Raw genomic sequence first — 20,369 nt, 5'->3', positions numbered from 1 at the left:
CCACCTCGGGTATCTCACAGCCGGGACACTGCCGGGTCGGGGTGTCCCCGTGTTTTTGGGGAGCACCCCGCTCCCTGTGCCGGGCAGAGCAGAGCGGGGGGGACAAGGGCGGTGACAACCGAGAGCTTTGCGACGGGCAAGGGCAACCTCGAGGCGTCCGTGTGCAGGGTTCCCATGGAACAGGAGGAGGTGGGGGGCAATTCCTTGGACCACCCAGGACACCGGGAGCCGGTGCTCCCTCACGTGCCTCGGCACTTTCCCTCCTTGCCCTTGCGCAGAACCAGGTGTGCAAACACGCACCCAAGTCCCTGACGCTTTATTCTGGACAGTGATAGCAAAGGGAATCCTGTAAGGAACCAGCGCAGCAGCCTCGGGAATTGTGCTGAAGGGAAAGTCCTCCGGGAACACCGTCTGAGCAGGGCTGAGCAGGAGGGAGCAGCTGCCGAGGGCACGAGGGTGCTCAGGGCTGGCACAGCTGTCACTGCATCCTGGCAGGCTGCAGGTCGGCGGGAGGAGGAGCCTGAGCCTCCAGCTCCGAAGCACCCAGCCCTCCCCGCTTCCCCAGGGGCTTCGGCGCTTCCCGGCAGGGCCGCGGCGGCGGCTCCAGGGCGGGGTGGGTCTGGCGCAGTGGGACCTCGTGTCTGTCCCCCCTGCAGTGCGGTGACACCTGGTCCAGCTGGCTCAGGTGAGTGGCCACATACAGCGAGCAGTCGCCCAGCCCCGCCGTGTCCCTTGTCAGGACGGCCGACTTGGGTCTCTTGTGGTGGCCCACTCTGGGGGGGCTGAGTGGGTGCCCACGGGATGGGCTCGGTGGCCCACAGCGGGGCCGGCCACCCCACGGTTCCTCCTCTGAGGGCAACGGGACCCGCGGTCCAGTGGGGCTCCGGCTCTGCTGGCCCCCGGCCGAGCCCTCCGCCTGCTTCTTGGGGGCTGCTCCGGGGGCCGGGAGCCACGCGTTGGGGACCCCCTCGAAGATGAAGTAGGCGGGGTTGGTGTAGCCGGTGGCCGGCTCCGGGAGGCTGCGGGGGCGGCTCCTGCGAAGCACGGGGAGGAAAAGGGCTCAGCATCCCCCCTGTGGGGCTCCGGCAGGGCTGAGCCCACCTGGGGTACCTGAGGCGCTGCGGGCGTGGCTTGGGGCACACCGGGGCCTCTGCCGCCGGCTCAGCATCCTCCTCCTCAAAGCTGATCCACTCTGCAAAGACAGGGCGGTCTGGCCTCACCCCACGGCCGGGGGCCAGAGGACAACGTGGCCCAGGGTGTCCCCGAGCCCAGGGCACCGGGAGGGGGCTGCGTGCGGCCGCCGTTACCGTAGAGCCTCTCGCGGGTGCCGCAGCGGCCCCGGGGGACCCGGACCCGCATCCAGCCGCGCACGGAGCCCGTCTCCTCGCCCCGGTGGAACAGGAACGTCTCGAACTGCTGGGCCGTGGTGCCGATCGCTGACCTCACGGCGAGGCAGCACTCGCCTGCGGGCACAGCGTCAGCGCCCGGGGCTCGGGGAGCACGGGAGCCCCCCGTGTGCAGCAGCACCCGGAGCGGGGTAGGTGCCACGGTCCCTCCTGCCAAGCTCCAGCTGCCAACTTCACACTCAGCCGGCTGTAACCTGGGGGGCTGTGCTTGGCACCACTGTGCCACCATGGTGGCCCCAGTGTCACCATCCCCACGTACCGTAGGACTCGCAGCTCTCCACGCCCTTGATGCTGAGGAGCAGGTGCTGGTCCCCCAGGTACTCCAGGTCGGGCAGGATGGGGTTCAGCTGTGCACAGAGAGGGGGTGCTCTGGGGAGGCTGCTGCAGGGTAGGGGGCATAGGGTGGCTCTGCTCTGGGGTGTGGTGACAGCTCCAGCGCCCCTGGGGGCTCAGGGTACAGAGCCAGTGAGAGGGATGGGGAAGAGGAGGGATAAGGATGCTCCAGGGCTGCGCACCACAGGCAGATGCTTGGAGGACCAGCCCAGCTTGAGGAATCCGGGGATGTCACAGTTCTGGAAGGTGTTCTCCCCGCTCCGCTGCACCTCTGTGGGGGACAGAGGAGGACACAGCTCCAGCCAGGCCAGCTCACCCTCCCAGCCACCCCCTGCACCTCAGGCACCCCCTCACCCTCCAGGCAGTAGGAGTGGAACTCGATGTAGCACTTGCTGCGGCTCGTGGTTTTCAGGATCACCTCGATGCTCTCCCACTCGATGCAGGCCAGCGCCTCGGGGCTGGAGCCGGGAGCTGCAGGCAGGTCCTGGCAGGTCAGAGCGTGCCGGGGCTCACCCCAGACTTGGCCCAGGGGGTGATAGACCCCAGCCCTTACCCTCCTTGGGCACAAACTGCGACGTCACTCCCACCTCAAAGGTGGCAAAGACAGGTGAGTGGTCACTGGTCACGATGTCATCGGTGCAGCCTGGATGGTGGGAGGGGCAGCTGGGAGACAGTCCCCAAGCCCCGGGGCCCTGGGTAGCACTAGCTACCCCTGGCTGCTCTGTCCCCGGGGTCTCACTCACCGTAGGAGTTGCAGACCACGTGGGTCTCCGGGTGTGACTTCCACAGGATGCGGTCACACCACGAGGGGACATTGATCCGCACCTGGAAATGGGGAAAGCAGCTGGTTCAGTGGCCTCTCGGGTCTGGCTCCCCCAGCCCAGCATCCCAGCACCCCAAAAAGTGAGTTCCCTCCTGTCCAGACCTTGTTTTGGGAGGGAACAGGCTGATGGAGATGTGGGGACTGAGCATCACCAGACAGCCCCCTCAGCACCCTGCTGTCCCTGTCCCCAGAGATGTCCTGCTTGGTGGGAGGCCTTTGGAACTCACCCCTGTGGGCTTGGACTTCTGCCACACATAGGTGTCCCGGGTGCCCCGCTCGTACCGGTACGTGGGAGGGAAGGAGATGTCACCCTCACCTGTAATCATGACACGCAGGTGGCACGGGGACCATGGTCCCTGCCTGTCCCCACGGGGTATCATGGTCCCCACAGGAGGCTCACACCGATGGCTGGCACCCCTGGCCTGGTGCACACCAAAGTCTCCCAGGCTCTGGGCACCTCGTGCAGGGCTGTGCCAGGAGAGGCAACCCCCGAGAGCTGGGGAGGGCTGTGGGGACCTGGTGCCGTTGTCCCAGTGGGAGGAGCAGTGCCCTTGTCCCCACACTCACTGAACCGCAGGAACACCTTGTTCTTCTCCCGCTCCAGGTTAAGCTGGTCGACAGCCAGGAGGGCTTGGAAATCCTTCTTGACAATGTGGGTGAGGATGTCCTGTGCCAGGGGAAGGGATGGTGACCCCCGGGGCTCCTTTCCCCCCGCTGGCCCCGCCCTGGCGCCTCTGGGGTCCCACCTGCACGTCCATGTCCAGGCGGTAGTTGAGGTCCCCAAACCAGAAGAGGTGGGTGAAGCGCAGGGTGAGGTCGAAGCCCCCCAGACGTTTGTCCCCCAGGGCCAGGGAGTGCAGGATGTCACTGTAGTTCTGGTTACGCCTGCAGGAGGGACGGCAGCACCGTGTGAGCCACCCGGGGACACCTCACCCTCATTCTGGCCCTGCCAGCTGGGGACAGGGACAGCCCCACAGCTCCTCAAGGCACCTCCAGCACCCTGAGACACCCACCTGCCCCGGGGCAGCCCCATCCTCCCCGTCCCTGCATCACCTGTGGGTCTTCTCGCTGCCAGAGGCCAGGTGGCAGTTGACGAAGCCGAAGGAGGTCCCGTTGAAAAGGAAGGAGACACCCACAGCTCCCTTGTTCCCTGCAGGGATGTGCCACCACTGAGCTCTGGGGGGGCCCAGAGGTCCTGTCCTGGCCCTCAGGCTGTCCCCTCCCTCGGGGTCCTCTCCCTGCCCCATCCCATCCCTACCCAGTGTGTTGGCAATCCCGGTTTTCACGCTGGAGGTGTGGACGTGGCTGATGCGCCGCAGGTGCTCTGGCTTCACCAGCACCACGATCTTGATGCTCCACAGGCACTGCAGGGCCACCTGTGGTGGGGCAGGGGGTGAGCCTGCCTGGCCCCCATCCTGCCCCACGGCCACGGGGGATGGGGCTGGACATGCAGGTAGGTCAGCAACCCATCCCTGACTCCTGGGGATGGCACTCGTGGAGTCCGTGGGGCACAGATTTGGGGTGATTTGGGGTGGGGGAGGACCTGAGGGCTGGGGTAGGAGCCATGGGGCAGTGGCTGCTGGTGCCCAGCTCCCCGGGCCTGCCGGGGCCCAGGCTGTGCCCGCCGTTACCACTCGGTAGTCGATGGCCATGAGGGTCTTGAGGGAGGCGCAGAGGAACTCGACCCACTCGCGGTCGCCCAGGGAGTTCTCCTGGGTGCCGATGACATAGATGTCGTGGGGGATGCAGGCCGTGGTCTCATCCTGCGTGTGCCCCAAGCCCCTCGAGGTCAGCCAGGAGGCCAGGGAGCGGGGTGGGGGTGTGCTGCCTGCGGGCAGGGACACGGGTCACACAGAGGGGATGTGCCAGGCTCCCGAGCTCCTCTCCGGCACAGGCCCTGCCTGTCTCCAGGAGCTGCCGGGGGTGGGAAGCATCATGCCGGCCCCATGGATCAGCCGTGTGCATTCCAGACTGCTGCTGGGATTTACAGCCCAAAACTCTCATGATAGCCCAGCTCCTCTGTATCCCCAGCACTCTCCAAGTGAGCGGATCACAACAGGACGGACAAAGCCCAAAGCAGCCAGGTTGGCATCTTCCCCAGCCTCCTCCTCCCACTGAGCAGCTCAGACCTGAGGTTTCCTGAGACACCTCCCAAAACTCACCCAGGCTCACAAGGAGCCACAGCAGCCTCTCAGGACAAGGCCACCTTCTCCTGGCTCCTTACCCATGTTCCATGTCCCAACATACACTGAGATGAGCTCAGGCTCATCCAGGTTGGAGTGCTGGATCTTCATCAGCTGCAGCAGCTGGCAAAAGGCCTCTCGCTTCTGTGGGGTGGTGAGGGTGTCTTAGGGAGACAGGAGGCACAGCACCCCAGGATCAGGTGGACATCACCCCCAGGCATAGGAACTGGCTTGCAGGGGTGGTCTCAGCCCTGAGACCACTGAGTTGCTGTGTCCCATATTCCCAAGGGCCTCATATTCCCCCAGGACATGCCGTGGGCATGGCCAGTGCTGCTCACCCGTGCGCTGGGGAAGATGAAATCCCTGCTCAGGCTCTTCTGGTTGTCACGGGCACACATCAGCCTCACCTTGCTCTGCACACTTTGGTACTTGATCAGCTGCAGGACTGAAGGGGGTCAGGGGGTCAGGGGGGTGATGGTGGCCCCCACCTCCCACCACGGGGCAGTGTGAGATGGGGGTTTGGGGTGTGACGGGGCATGTGGCCCATCCCTGTGGCGTCAGGCCTGTGCAGGGAACCCTACAGCCCCAAAAATCCTGCTGGCAGCCAGCAGGGATGCAGCAGCCCCTTACTTTTATCCTGTGGGATCACCTCCTCGGGGGAGCCGCTGCCCCGCTTGGTGACGGTCACTGTCCCCAACTCCACGTCCACCGTCAGGGCCGCACGCTGGGACTTCCCCACCTTCACCTGCACACAGGGGCACGGCTCCGGAGTTGTGCCCACACCTGCCCTGCCCAGCAGTGACTTTGGGGTCCCACCATGCTGCCAGCCTCACCTCGAAGTTCTGCACGGCCAGGGGCCTGGCAGCTGGTGGGGGGGCCACGGCCACGCTGGGCAGTGCCAGGTTGTGCCTTGTCACTGTCTCCTGCAGCGACTTCAGCACCTGCCGGAGAGACGGGCACTGTGCTGGGGCACTGGGCCAGCGGGGAGCCCTGGGCTGTGCTGCTGCCAGAGCTCGGTTTGACAGAGGGGTTAATTTAGGGGAGGGGTAGCTGTGCCTCCGACTTGGGTCAGGCACCTTCTTCTCCAGCGAAGAGAGGAGTTGGTTGACAGTGGATATCTTGTTGAGGAGCAGCTCCAAGTCTGGATCGCTGCTCAGGAAACCCTGCGGGGGAGGATGGATATTTTTGGAGCAGCACAGCGGCGCTGGACCTGTGGATTCCTCGCTGTGGGTCTGGGCTGCACACAAGATGTGGAGGTCCCTGGGGTCTGTAGGGGCACTCACCTGCTCCCTGGCCGGGCTGCGAGGGGACACAGGGGGGTCGAACACCCTGGCCAGGGTCTCCAGACCTGCCAGCGTGAAGTCGATCTCACTGCAGAGGAGGAGAGAGCGGGCGAGAGGCGGTGTGGGCGTTTCCGTGCCTTGACGCGACACTCAGCCGCCGAAAGGGGCCGGGGACAAGGTGGGTGGCCCCGGGGAGTGTCCCCGCTCCAAGCCCACTGTCCCCAGGCCACTGACCTGTGCAGTGCCCGGCAGGCAGTGGCGAGTGCGGTGCTGAGGTGCCGCAGCTGCGGGTGCCCGTGGCACAGAGCCTCCAGGTCCAGCTGCACGTGGTGGGTCAGGTACTCGGCCATGAAGCCCATGAAGTCACTGGCCGGGCTGGCAGAGAGGTGGACATAAAGATCGCCCCTGGACATGCCCATCCCACCGCCCAGAGCGGGCAGGGGTGCGTTACCTGCTGTGGACCTGCTCCTGCAGCCTCTGGTGCAGCTGCTGCGGGATGTGGGTCCGGCTGGAGGGGGGAGCGCCGGGACACGGCACCGTGTGCCCCCAGCCTCGGGCATCCTCCCCGTCTGTGGGCAGAGTCACCAGCTCAGCGGCATCCTCCCCTCTCCCAGCCTGGCACAGCCCCCGGGCCCTCCCCGGCTCACCCGAGTCCTCGTCCGGCCTCGCCCGGTGCACGGGGTGCAGCAGGGGGGTTACCAGCCCATTGTTGGGGTGCTGGTAGGTACCGATCAGGTCGGGGAGGGTGCGGAAACACTTGGCTTGGATGCCCTGGATGGTCTGGGAAGGCAGAGCAGGGGAAGCACCATCACATCCCCTCCTCTGCCAGGGCAGCCCCAGCCTGCCGTGTGCAGGGGGTCTGTCCCCCAAAATGTGCCCGTGGTGAGCTGGAAGTGCCAGCTGGACACCGGACCCGTGGGGTGAGGAGCATGGGGGCATCAGCCTCCTTCAGCAGACAGGCATTCTCCCTGTGGACACCCAGGATGCTCTTTTAGGGGGCAGAAAGGGCAGCTGCAGAGGGCTGGGGACCAGGAGAAACCCTGAGGGGACTTCGAGGAGGGGAAGCGAGGCCAGGACAGACCCCGTGGGGACAGGCAGTGATGAGGTCAGTGGCAGGAAGGGACAGTGTCAGGATGCTTTGTGTTGTCGGGAGGGAGCCTCCGACGGCCCCGAGCTGAAGGAGTGGCTGCGAAGTGCCCGCATCCTGTAGCTCGTGCAGAAAACAAACCACAGGCTGCTGGCACCGCACCGGGGACGAGCACCCCGGGCCCTCCGCAGCTGCATCCTGCCCACGCCCAGCTCCGAGGCACCGCCCGGGGCCGGGGGTGCACCCCCCCTGCACCCACCTGCACGGAGAGCAGCCCCTCGTCATCGGGGAGGATGCGGTAGGTGTAGACGTGCCTCTGGAACCTGGAAAGAGCAGGTGAGGGGCCCCTGCCCGCTGCCCACGGCACCGTGGCAGTGCTGGGGGCCCGGCCCTGAGGCAAACACCCCATCCCCTCTGCAGAGAGAGGAACTGAGCAAGCATTTCCAGAAATAAATCATCACCCTCAGCTCGGGGTCTGTGGGAGGATGTGCAGTGTCCCCCTGCTTCCAAACAGCGTGGGACAGCCGTGACTCCAGCAGCATTCACTGGGGTACCCACAGTGCCATGGCTCCGTGGCTTTTGGCCAGACAGAGCCCTTGCCATGCTGCCTGTGGGACCACTGCACATCCCTGCCTGTGCCACCACCCTGTGCCACCAACCTGGACTCTGGCTAGTGCCCCGCATGCCTGGTGCCCTTTGGCACCATGTATTTACAATTTGTCCCACAAAAAGGGCCAGGCCAGTGAAGGAAAGGAGGTGCATCCTGCCAAACCTGCCCACACAGATGTGTGACAAGCAGGCAGGAAGGGGCAGAGCATGAGGGGTGCAGGCAGCAGGAAGGGTGCAGGCAGCAGTGTTCTCAGGGGCTGCACACCTGGTTCCAGGTGTAGGCATGGCAAGAGGCCCCCATACTGGGGATTGTAGCCCCAAAGCCCCAGTATGGGAGATGCTCACAGGCCAGCAGGCAGCTCCAAACAGCTCAATGCGCCCTGAATTTGGGGTGATCCATTCAGCAGCCACGGTGCTTGGCAGGGCTGTGGGCCCAACCTTCATTCTGCTCCCAAGGACACAGGGTTCTCCACTGGCCTGAGCTGGGGATCACTCAAAACCCCGGCGCCGGGGAGCTGCCACCCTGCTCACCCCACTGGCATCCCTGCAGATGGCCCTTCCATGAGGTCGTGGCAGTGCCTGGCGCAGGGAGAGGCACAGACGGAGGCAGACAAGGGACAAGAGACAGAAGCCACACGCAGAAGCAGGGCAGGAACTCACAGGAGGCACAGGGCGTATGCCCCCTTCACCGACTCGCTGTCCCGCACCAGGAAGGAGCCGTCCCGCCCGGCCTTGGCCAGCAGCCCCTCGGCCACCACCTGGCTGATGTCGCGGTGGTACCATCCTGCTGCCGCCATCCTGCTGCGCCGTGTCCCCGCCCCAGCCCCACATCCAGCTCAGCAGGGGCTGCTGGCAGTCACGGGGGCTGCTGGGGCGGGTAAAGGAGGGGGTGGCGTGGGGACACCGGGCCCCCGGTACCCGAGAGCGGTGCTGGCTGCAGGTCCCGGCGGGTGACAGGGAGCCACCGAGGTGATGCTCATAGGGACGGGGAACCCTGCGGGCAGGCAGCGTGGCAGGAGCACCAGGGGGGCAGCTGGGGGAGGCTGGAGGTCTGGATGATCCTCATCACGGAGGCTCCAGCCTGCAGGGAACACGGGGGCAGATCAGCGAGCGGATCCTTCCTGTGGGGGGTCACAGGAAAGGTGGCCCTGGGCTACCATCCTGCCGTGGTGCACGGCGAGGACAGGCCACGCTGGTGGCACCCGGGGGTCCGACCTCACCCGACACACTCACCGTCCCTCACAGACGCCGTGCGGGGCTCCCGTGGCCCTTGTGGGGTGCTGTGGGCAGCGAGCTGAGCTTTTGGGGTTCAGCCGAGCGGCAGCGGAGCGCTGATGCTGCTGGGCTTCCCCCGGTGCGTCACGCCGGCCCCCTGCCCGCCACGCTGCCCATCGGGGCGGCAGCTCGGGGTCACGCAGCGCCCACCGCGATGCCCCCGGTCCCCGTCCCGCGGGCCGGGCTCCCCCGCTCGGTGCTGCTCGCTCGGCACCGCGGCGGCCGCGCTCTTCCTCCTTCCGTGCGCCGAGCTCTCCCCAGCCCCGGGAGCGGCCTCCTCGCTCCTCCTCCAGCCCCGCTACCGGGGCAAGGCAGCGGCCCCGCGGGCTCGGCACGGCGGGGACAGCGGGGCCGCTCCCGGAGCGCGCTCCGCCTCCACCGGCTCCCGCTGCTCTCCCTCCTCGGGACTGAGGGATGAGCAGAACCCTGGGACAAGGGACCGCCAGTGGTGCAGGATGGCAGAAAGCCCCTGAAATGTGTTTGGGGCGGTGGGCATGGGTTGGGCTGCCCACTCCTGGGGACCTGCTGCCTGCGTTGGGGCCGAGCTCTGCCCTTGGCAGAGAAAGACGCAGCTGCTGCGGGCACCGGGCACCCACAGTGGTACTCATGTCACCCCACCTGTGTGTGCCCTGCCTGCAGGTGGGAGGGAACTGGGGGTCAGGGGCTTCTGGGTAGGGGTCGGGAAGCAGGGAGACTTTTCCCAGCAGGACAGGGTTCGGACAGCACCGCAGCTCCTGGGTGCAGCCGCAGAGCTTTTACTCCTCGTGGCCGGGCGGGAGCGGGGCCACACGCGTGCGGTGGCTCGAGCTGCCAGGGTGATTAGCAGCAATTAATTACAGATGAGCAGCAGCCACTGTCTTCTGTCCAAGTGCCTGGCAGCTCCAGGGGGATAGAGATTCTGGAGAATCAGAGTCCTGCTGGAGGAGGATGAGGATGGAGCCAAGCCACGCTCCTGGCTGTCCACCACCTTTGGCACCCCTGCACATCCCTGCAGCCCTGGGCCAATGCAAAGGGACGGTGCCCCCCCCTCCTGCCCCAGCCCACCAGCACAGATGTGCCAAAACCCCCTGCGAGGCTTCCTCCTGGGTTCCCAGCCTCGAGAGGAACCTGTGGCCAGGCCTGTGAGAAGTTGGGCCACCCGCTTGGTTTTGGGCTGGTGGTTCTGGTCACACAGCAGCAGGTGCAACTCTGCCCAGCACCTGCCGTGGGGATACACAGAGGTGGCAGCTTTGTGTGGGGCTGGAGACCCCCATCCTGCTGGAGCCCCAGTCCCACCAGTGCTGCTCGCTCCCGTTGCTTAACAGCACGGCAGTAATTCCTGGCAGGTGCGGAGTAGCCTGTCTCCCGATTAATGCCATCCACGCCGCTTAATCCGGATCAGGGGAGGAAGCCCTGGAGCTCTGAGGGGCTTTGGGAAATCAGCAGAGCCTGCTGTGAGTGTTTATGTAAGGTGGCTGCGGTGTGCAGTGCCAGAGGCGGAGCTGGGACCGTGCCAGAGGCACCTGGGAGCTGTGCCAGCACCTGGGCATAGGTGAGGTTGGGAGGACAATGTGGGTTCACTGGGGCCAGACTGCTGAGGGGCTCTGGCTGCACCAAGGCTCCCTCCAGAGCCTGTGGATGCAGGAAGCCCCATGGCCCTTCCCTGGGAAGGCAGGACGCTCCAGGGCACCGTCCCTTGGGACAGAAGGATGAAGCCAGGCCCCCCCCCCCCTACACCAGCCCCACGTCCACTGGTGTCCTGCTCCTCTGGAAGTGGCTCCTTGAGCTGTGCTTCACAGTACGTGCACCTGGAGGGGTGGTGGGATAAGAAGATGAGAGGAACTTCTGGCCATTCATTTACACAGGAAAAAGGAAGAAGGCCTCTTTCATTTCCCTATTATTTTGCACCCCTCTTCCTTCCGCAGTGCTTGGTTTGGAGCACGGCATGAACGTGGGAAGGGATGTGGGCTCTGACCATCTCCCCACTGTTCTGGGGAGGGGAATTATCTGGTCCTCATCTTGGGCACGGCTGAATCCACCCAGTTTGGATTAGGCTGAGCTGAAGGGGCCCGTGGCAAGCCCTGCTCTCCATCCTCACCTCACTGTGCAAACCCTGCAGAGCTGGGGAGCGGCCCCCATCACAGGGCCCTCATTGAGAGCATAAGGAAGAGCCACAAACAAAACTCAGGATTAGATGCCCTGGGCACAGTGCTGGGGGCCCTGGCCAGGCTGAGGGTGTCCAGGTGGGGCTGCCTCCTCCTCCTTTTCCTCCTCTTCCTCTTTCACCCGCCAGTGTGAAGGTCACAGTTCACGTGTCCCCCTGACTGCGGCAGAAATAGTGCCCGTTAATCTGGAACCTAAGCAGCTCTCCTGTGTGCAATTAAAGAGATCACAGGTCCTGGCCCCGGGGAACGTGTGCTGGCAGCTAAAGCCCTGGCAGTGGGGCTGCTGGGGCTGGCATTCCAGGGTGGCTCCCAGTGGCCATGGGGGAACAGGTGAGCTGTGTTTGGGGGCAGCTGGTACCCAGGTGATGGAGGTTGTTGAGCTGATGCAGGGTCCTGGGAGGAGGCACAGCTCCTAGCAGGGATATCCTGATCCTGGTGCTCTGCTCTGGGGGCTGAGCCAGAACCAAGCGCAGCCCCAGAGGAAGGGCTGAGGGATGGTGGGGGTGAGGAGGATGAGTGGGGCCTTGCTGGAGCAGTTTGTAGCTGCCCTGGGCTGTCCTTGTGCCCCATCCCTAGAGCCAGTCCCACGGCCGTTCCCATGGGAGGGGTATCCCACACAATGGCTGTGGCTGGGATGGGGTTGCAGTGGGAATTCTTCTTGCCTGGCAGCCATAAGGTAGAGCCACTCTGGGCTTTCCACAGTCTTCTCTCTGCAGCAGCAAACCTGGAGTTAATGATGTACTAATCGGGTCAGGCCAGGCCAGCCTGGGAGTTACGAAATGATGCTGGGCTGGGGACAGTGGCAGCTCTGTTTCCCACCCCCAGGGGTGGCTGGTCCTTCCCTCATGGTTCAGGGAGGGTGAATCCTGCCTTCACCCCATCATCTTGTACAACAGTGTCTTGTGGGGAGGGTGTCCTGTGTGCCCTGGGCCACAGCAGGTCACCTCTAGGTGACTGACCACATGGGCATGTTGGCCATGCAGGAAGCTGCTTGTGCCTCCATCCATCTGTTATCCAGCCAGGAAGGTGTGTGAGGGAGGGAGAACTCCAGGCCGGTCCCTCCTTCTCTGCCATTTCCATCCAACCCCATGCCCAGGCCTGGCCCATCTCCCCTTGCCATGGGAGCAGCTGCAGAGAGCCCCTGTGGGAATCCACACCCCTTCTCACCAGGAGCAGAGCTTCCACCTCAATTACCATCACCTTGCTCCTAAGCCCGCTTTGCCAATCCCCCTAAGCTGCTTTCCCAGGGCTCCAACAAGAGATGTATTTATAGCCCACTCTTACTCATGAAGCGTCTCCCCAGTTAATCAACTAATAGGATTCTTCCCGCAAGTCCCTCTCCCACGGAGCCCTCACACACAGACACACCCGCCCTGCACCCCTGGCCAGGGCTGAGTGGGCGAGATCAGATGCCAGGGGAGGGACGGCCCGGGGGGATATAAGAAGCTGCAGGACTGGGAGCAGCCCGTAGTGACTGGGTGGCACTGGGACGTGCTGGGAGAGGAAGAGGAGAACGTCTGTCTGTCTATCCACCTGCCAGGTGAGTGCTGCCTGGGCCCTGCCAGTGCTTTGGGGTTCTGAGGGTTTGGAAAACACTCAGGGCAGGGATACTGCTGCTGGGTTGTCGTTGGAAGGAGGGTGGTTTATGGTTGAAAAACGTGGACAAAAAGGATTCCAGTGTTGCCAAAGGACATGGCACAAGGGTTGGATAGTGGTATGAGACAGCTGAGCCCAGCCAGGGAGGGTCCGAGTCCCCTCTTTGGGGCTTGGGAGATGCAGAGCAGGAGCTCTTCTCCCCTCCGCGTTTCATTGCCTCATCCCCAGTTCCCAGAGTCTGGAAGGGGCCAAGCTCTGCTCCCACTCCCTTTGCACCATCTCACCCTGTGAGGATTCCCAAACTTCACATCCTACAGCACCCAAAGGCCTCAAAGATCCTGAGCTTGGGACTACTCCCTTGTCTTCCCGTGGGGAAGAGACTCATCCCCTCACCCCCATGGCCATTTCTTCTCTCTCACCAGCTTTCCTGGGGCTGTGTACAGAGGAAAATCTGTCCACGTGCCCCTGGGGCTTAAAATCCTGCCTGGGCTTAAGCTGTGCTCGTGTCAGAGCTGTCTATCCCTAAGAGGCTGAGCTCATCCCATCCAATATCCCGAGAATCAGCTGGTGATCAGTGGGATCTTTACAGGTTCCGTCTGGACACAGGCTCGAGCCAGTAGAGCTTGGGCAGGGCTGGGCAGCTCCAGCCCCACTCCCAGCATAAAGGGATGGGGATGGAGGGACTGTGTGCCCCAAGACTCCTCTTTCCATGGGGCAGCTGAGCTTCCCTTGACCTTTCTCCCTGTGTTTTCCTCACTTTCCTCTGGATGACAGGACAAAACAAGCCCATTCCTACCACTGAGCCATGACTGACAATTTCCAGCATACCCGAAAAGTCCTTATAACTGAGACTCTGTAAGGCCTTTTTTTCATTTCCTTGCCTTTTCTAGTCTTGAACCTGCTCCATTGGGAATCACCGCTGTTCTCCCTCTTTTCTGGAGCAACACTCTCCCTTTTTCTTTCACACTCCATCACCTTTTTGGCTTGGAACAAGGAGCTGGCTCAGCTCCTGTGTGCCACTCCAAAGCCAAACCTGGAGCTCCCGAACTGTGCAAAGGTGGCAGCACCATAGCCCGAGGGCTCTGCAGTTTGTTGGGACATGCAGGATGTTGGATGGTGGCCATGGCTGGGGCTACCTCTTCCCCAGGACCTCATCCAGCACTTTCCCTGTTTCTCCCCACAGATTTCCACCTGGAGATTCCTGTTCTGACTTAAAATGGCAGACGGAGCAAAGTAAGTATCTTTATTGATTTATTTATCTGGAATTGGGATGGAGCAGGGCACTGCAGGGCAGGAGCAGAGGGAGGAAGTGAGATCCAAGCTCCCCCCAGCTGCTGTTCCCAGGGGCTGGAATGGGAGCTCCCATGGAGCTGTCATGGAGCCAACAAAGCCCCTTCTCTGTTGTGTTGGTCTTTCTCACTTGTCCTCAAGACACAAAATCCACCCACTCCTGCATGGTCACCTTGAGCTCAGGAGCACATCCTGGGGTAGCTACACAAGGTGGGTTTGGCTCTGAATTTGCAGGACATGGAATTCCCCAGGGACAGAGCACCCTGGCATAGCTCTTGGGGATGCAGCACATTTACAGGGCAGTCCGTCATCTCCCTGTGCACCATCCAGCCTTGTCCAAGGCATTCCCAAACATCCGTCTCTGTTTTCTCCACAGGGTTTTCAAGAAGACCAGCCCCAACAGCAAGGTGAGTCTGTGTGCCCTGTCCCCTCATGTGGCCAGCCCAAGGTTTAGGCTGTGCTGGGATCCCTCCAGGCTGGATCTACCCACAGGATCCAGGCTGGGTCTGCCTTGCTTTTGAAACCTGATTGATTCTCAGACCTGCCACGATGTCACTGCAGGACTGGCTTCTCAAAACAGACATTAAAAAATACCCTGATAGGACCCCTTAAAGGTGATTCTGGTCCAACCTGGTAACAAACCCCACGACACAACTCAGGGATTTGAAATTTGGGCCAATTCAATGACAAACACGATCTTGTTTCCTCCCTCCCTTTCCCCATGTGCTGCCTCCAGCTTTCCCTCTACCTGGGGAAGAGAGACTTTGTGGATCATGTGGATTCAGTGGACTCTGTAGGTGAGTGGGGCTGTGCCCAGCACTGAGGGAGAAGTACAGGCAGGAGAGGCTGGGGAGACCAGTCCCAGTGCTGAGGGCTGCTGGTAGAGCAGGAGGAGCAGGAGCAAATGCCGTGTTTTCCTGCAAGTATCCTTAGCAAGAGTAGTGGGGAACGGGACAAAGCCCCTTTGCAAAACAACCCAGCCACACTGCTGGTGGAGATGCTGGAGGAGGCATCACCATCCCCCTTGGTAGCAGGTCCTCTCAGTCACCTTCAACGTGGATTATTTGGGTTTAAAAAGCTGTGTTTTAGCAAAGATCTTCCCAGGCAGCTGAGCTTACCAGTCCTTCTCCTTTTGTGTGTTTGCAGATGGTGTCTGCCTGATCGACCCGGAGTACCTAAAGGACAGGAAAGGTATTGATACAGAAATACAGTGTGAGGGAAGGGGATGGAACCGGTTCAAAGGTCAGCAGCAACCTGGGACTGTGCTCAGGTTAAAGCTGCTCCAGGTCACCTACAGCTCGTTGTCCCTCGAGCCCATGGCAACAAAGGACACAAGGGATCCTGTTCATATTTAGTGTCTGAGGTCCTGGGAAGTCTCATTTCTGCTGAAGAGTTTTTGAAATAGTTTTTCTTCCCTCTTTATTTACCCACTGTGCCTTCCCTCCATCCCACCCTTGCCCCTCCTCCCTGGCTCAGTGTATGTGACGCTGACCTGCGCCTTCCGCTACGGCCGCGATGACCTCGATGTGATCGGCCTGACCTTCAGGAAGGACATCTACGTGCTGACCACCCAGCTGTACCCGCCTGTGCCGGACCAGGCCCCCAAGACCCTCACTCCTCTGCAGGAGAAGCTGATGAAGAAGCTCGGGGAGAACGCCTACCCCTTCACCTTTGAGGTAGGGGCTGGTCAGCCCCTCCCGGCCACATGGCTCCGCGGTGTCACTGGGGTTCAGCTCTGGACATGCCCTTTATTCCCTTTTTTCTCTCTCTGCCCAGATTGCCACCAACCTGCCCTGCTCCATCACCCTCCAGCCCGGGCCAGATGATGTGGGAAAGGTGAGCTGCTGCCCCCAGCCTGTGTCCCCTGGACTGTCTTCCCTGGCAGTGGATTGAGTTGTGGGGTGCTAAAAATGAGAATTGATTCTCATGGCCCATGGGGTGAGGGGTGGGAAGGGAGGATGGCCAGAGTCAGCACCAGGATCTCTGGGAATGCAGTGGAGAAAGGAAGGAAGGAAGGAAAGGAACCTAAAGCTCAGGCAGCTCTGAGCCCCTCCCGCTCAGTGACCATACATGTTCCCCCAGGCCTGTGGCGTGGACTTCGAGGTCAAAGGATTTTGTGCTGAAAATCTGGAGGAGAAAATTCACAAAAGGTATTTTCAGGGGATCCCTTTCCTGCTCCATGGCCCTAAAACCAAACCACAGGATCTTTTTGGGGTGACCAGACAAGGGTCGGGCCGAGGACCTTCTGTCAGCCTGTACTGTGCTTGGATGGGGAAGTCTGCCTGAAACTGGGGCAGTGGTCCCTGTGTCATGTCCTAGGAGCCAGCTGAAACCTGCACCCTTTGGCTGGAGACCCCGTGATGTCCCCAAAGAGTCCCTGTGCCCCCTTGAAGGCCTTGCTGACGCTGTGGGGGACACTGGGGGTGCCACCTTTGTCCCCACAGGAACTCTGTGCGCCTCATCATCCGCAAGGTCCAGTTCGCCCCGACGAAGACAGGGCCGGCCCCGAGAGCCGAGACCACCCGGCAGTTCATGATGTCAGACAAGCCTCTGCACCTTGAAGCTTCCCTGGACAGGGAGGTCAGTAGGGACACTGTCCCCCCAAGGCCAGGGACCAGGATTTCTGGTCACATCACTGAGCCTCTTCCCATTGCAGATCTACTACCACGGAGAACCCATCAACGTGACCGTCAACATCAACAACACCACCAACAAGGTTGTGAAAAAAATTAAGATCGCAGGTGAGAGGGGGAAGAAGGGGCATGTCCCAGCACCCATCACTGTCAGAGATGGGGACTGTGAGCCCCTGCCACGTCACCAACATGGCTCCCCTTTGTCTGTCCCCAGTGGATCAGATCACAGACGTGGTCCTGTATTCCCTGGATAAATACATGAAGACTGTGTGCACCGAGGAGATAAAGTAAGGGACAAGGGGCTGGAGGTGATGTGGCATCTCTGAGAGGGAGGAAGAGAAACAAGGAGGAGGAGGATGGGAGAGTGATGGGGAGAGGGGATGTGACACAGTTCCACACCAAGCAGCAAAAATCTCTGGGTTAGAAGAGCAGGTGCAGAGGAAGCAGAGGAGAGGGAAGGCCGTGGACAACGTCCCCCCAGCACAAGCTGGTGGTGGCTGGGAAGGTCCCTGGGGAAGGTGCACAGCTGCTCCCAGGCTTCTTCATCTCCTCACTTTGCATTTTTGAGGCCAGACAAAGCCTCTGCCCCGCTGAGAATGAGGAGGGAGGGAGCAAAGGCGGCGGGGAGAAAAAAGAAGTGGTTGTAGAGGGGAAAGAGAGGAGGGAACGAAAGGAGGAAATGGCCCAGCAGCTGTGGGAGGGCAGGGCTGGCCCTGCACAGGTGCCTGCCGTGATGCTGAGCCCCCCGAGGCTGGGGCTGGCTCTGAGCTCTCCTCTCCCACCCTTCCAGTGAGACTGTGGCCGCCAATTCCACCTTCACCAAAACGTACTCATTGACCCCCCTGCTCTCGTCCAACCGCCAGAAGCGAGGCCTCGCTCTCGATGGCAAACTCAAGCACGAGGACACCAACCTGGCCTCCACCACCATGTAAGGGCTGTGTGGGCTCCCCCTGCCCCCCACCACACCTTCCCCTCACTTCCCCCTGCTCAGGATGCTCTGGGCTCCCACCAACAGCCCTTGAGCCCACCCCATCCAGCTGGAAAATGTAGGCATTTTGTGTCACTGTCACAGACCCACCTCTCCATCCCGTAGGAGAGATGTAGCTTCCCAGCTCCAATGTTGTTCAAAGCTCCTGGATCCCTCTGCAGAGCTGGGCCTCATCTTGGAAGGGGCCTCCAGAAGATGCTCTGTGGCTTCACCCAAGTGCCCTCTCCTATCTTCTCCTGTTTTCCTCTCCTGCTAATCCCCAGCACATCCCATGTAGGGCAGGACACAGATAAATCCTGGGAACTGCCAGGGGGGAGTGGATGGGGTCTGCAGGCAGCACTGCCCCCTCACTGTTCCCCTCTGCCTTTTTCACAGCCTGAGACCTGGCATGGACAAGGAGGTGCTGGGCATCCTGGTGTCCTACAAAGTGAAGGTCAACCTGGTGGTGTCCCGAGGAGGGTGAGGCTCTGTGGGCATGGGAATCAGGGATCATCATCTTGGGCTGTGCTGGGGGGGATTTTGTACCCTGGGGAAATGAGAGAGGACTCACACCATGGGCCCCCTCATCCCTGCCCTGCTCCCCTGCGGGCACTGGGCTGCTCTCTGACCCCCACCCCACCACCCCTATTATCAACCATCTTCCACCTCATTATAAAGCACAGTCTAACACCTCCCCTCCTCTGCCTTGGCTCATTTCTGTCCCTTCTCTCCTGCTGCCACAGCATTCTGGGGGATCTCACTGCCAGGTAAGGGGGGCTGCCTGTGGGGCTGAGCACGGGGCTGTGCTGGGCAGGATCCTTGACTGAGCTGCTTTTCCTTCCAGTGATGTTGGGGTGGAGATGCCCGTCATCCTCATGCACCCGAAGCCTGAAGACAGTGAGTTGTGTGTGGGATGCAGCCAAAAATCAGCGGGGAAGAGGCACTTCTGGTTCAGGGGGAAGCTGCCAAGGGCCCTGCTCTGCCCTCTCTGGGATGGGCACAGCTCCAGCTGTCCTGGAGCGGGGTGGGAGCAGTTTTCCCAGGGGATGGGCACAGCTGTCCAGCTGTCCTGGAGCGGGGTGGGAGCATTTTTCCCAGCTGTGCTGCACCCACCCTGTGTCCTGGAGCAGGGTGGGAGATGTCTTCCCCATAGCACCCTTCCCAGTGTTCCTCTTTCCAGGAAAACACACAAGAACTAAGGAGAGCTGTTAGTTGAAATGTCCTTTCTGTATTAACCGGCACAACTTTTCTCTCCCCATCCCTTTCTCCCTGTGCTTTTCACTGGAGTACAGCTAAGCCCAGGTAAAGAGACGTTCCCTCTAACACACAAACCACACAGATCCATCACAGATGGATGTGACATTCCAGCTTGAGGTTACATCCTTGGATTAAACCACCCAGATCTAAAAGCCCTGAGCCTGTGTCACAGCAGCCACTCCCAGAGGCAGCAGGAGGGATCACATCCTAGGATTGGGATGTGTTCTGCAAACTTCCAGGGCTTATTTGACAACAACTCTTGCTGCCACCACAGCAGCTGCAAGCCCAGGCCTTGTCCTGTCCCTCAAAAGCAGCTGGCAGTGTCTTCCAGCCACAAATGCCACCACTGGACCCAATATCTCCATGGTCTTGGTCCCCACACAGAGATCCCTGGGCTCCTGGAAGTCACATCCCTCTGCCCCTGCCCATTCCCCAGCACCAGAGGCCTCTTCTCCTCCCACATCAGCTTATTCCGTCTGAAGCCACAGCTGGGAAGCTGCAGTGCCAAATCCATTCCTGACAGCCTCGGCCCTGCCTTGTAAAACCCCAAAGGTTTTGGGTCTGGTTACACCCTGCAACAGGACACGAGCACTGGGATTTGGGGCCTGGAAAACCAGGCTGCAGCTCCAGGCTTTCACATATATCCCTTTCACACCATCCTTTTCCCAGCTCAGTGAGACTATTCAAACTTCTGTCGTGCAAATCTCTTGGTCTGTACCCACCATGGCTCCATGTAGGTTTTGCCAAATCATTTCACAAATCCAAGCTTTTGGAATCTCTTTTGCTGACTTTTTTTTCCTGTTTTCTCCCCTACTTTTCACTTTATGCTCTCCCTTGCTGTCACTCGCTGCTCACCTTTCTCCAGAAGGTAACTCAGCTCTTTGTTTTCCTTTCCTTCTTTTCCCTTGGAAATGCAAAATATTGTCTTAAAAACCACCAGAAGCTGCAGGCCCAGCTCCTCGGGTCATGCAGGCTCACAGTGATGGGGCCTGGGTTTGTGTGCTGGGGCCAGGCTGTGCCTCACAGTGACCTGAGTGTTCCCTGGGGGGTGACAGGGCGGAGTGGCCACTGCGTTGCCCCATTAGGAGCAGGGTTTGGGCTCAGCAGGGATTTCCCCTCCTGCGGGCTCACTGTGCTCTGCTCTCCCTTCCAGCGAGGAGGACATTGTCATTGAGGAATTTGCTCGCCAGAAGCTCAAGGGAGAGAAGGATGATGAAGATGAGAAGGAGGAAGCTGAGAAAGAGGAGAGTTAAGCTGCCAGCCCCCCATGCCTCAGTCTGGGCTGCAGCCACCTGTAGTGTCCCCACTGTGCCACACTTGGCACAGCTCCCTCATCCCTTCACAGTCGCCATAGGTCCCCCTTCCTCCCCAGGCTCCCGGCACCCACTCCAAGCCCTGGTAGTGGTGGTGAGAGCTGCTGCAGCTCATCCCGGGCCCACCACGCTGGAAGGCCCCACGGTGCTCCCTGTTCCCATGGGTACCA

General features: G+C 61.4%; 2 protein-coding genes across 2 annotated transcripts; one reads left to right on the top strand and one right to left on the bottom strand.

Annotated features, from left to right (window-relative positions):
• Positions 1–478: 478 nt before the first annotated feature.
• On the bottom strand, positions 479–8,521 carry LOC309577278 (phosphatidylinositol 3,4,5-trisphosphate 5-phosphatase 2-like; the record flags this gene model as incomplete). The annotated part of the gene is made up of 25 exons (XM_082289167.1): positions 479–1,034; positions 1,111–1,192; positions 1,308–1,463; positions 1,666–1,753; positions 1,922–2,010; positions 2,094–2,210; positions 2,293–2,382; positions 2,483–2,564; positions 2,790–2,878; positions 3,130–3,229; positions 3,309–3,447; positions 3,616–3,712; positions 3,821–3,938; positions 4,194–4,390; positions 4,787–4,889; positions 5,084–5,190; positions 5,376–5,490; positions 5,579–5,686; positions 5,822–5,908; positions 6,029–6,116; positions 6,263–6,403; positions 6,480–6,597; positions 6,676–6,808; positions 7,375–7,438; positions 8,385–8,521. The coding sequence occupies 25 exons, from the start codon at positions 8,519–8,521 to the stop codon at positions 479–481; spliced, it is 3,201 nt and encodes a 1,066-aa protein (XP_082145293.1).
• Positions 8,522–13,955: 5,434 nt separating this feature from the next.
• On the top strand, positions 13,956–20,139 carry ARR3 (arrestin 3; the record flags this gene model as incomplete). Its single annotated transcript, XM_082289166.1, has 15 exons — positions 13,956–13,972; positions 14,406–14,436; positions 14,766–14,826; positions 15,176–15,220; positions 15,506–15,705; positions 15,806–15,865; positions 16,112–16,179; positions 16,474–16,609; positions 16,686–16,770; positions 16,877–16,949; positions 17,453–17,590; positions 18,026–18,109; positions 18,373–18,396; positions 18,474–18,533; positions 20,040–20,139. The coding sequence occupies 15 exons, from the start codon at positions 13,956–13,958 to the stop codon at positions 20,137–20,139; spliced, it is 1,182 nt and encodes a 393-aa protein (XP_082145292.1).
• Between the last annotated feature and the right edge of the window lie 230 nt (positions 20,140–20,369).

Source organism: Coloeus monedula (genome assembly GCF_965178545.1).
Source record: "Coloeus monedula genome assembly, chromosome: 12".
Classification (NCBI taxonomy): domain Eukaryota; kingdom Metazoa; phylum Chordata; class Aves; order Passeriformes; family Corvidae; genus Coloeus; species Coloeus monedula.
This window is presented reverse-complemented; position numbering and strand designations above follow the sequence as displayed.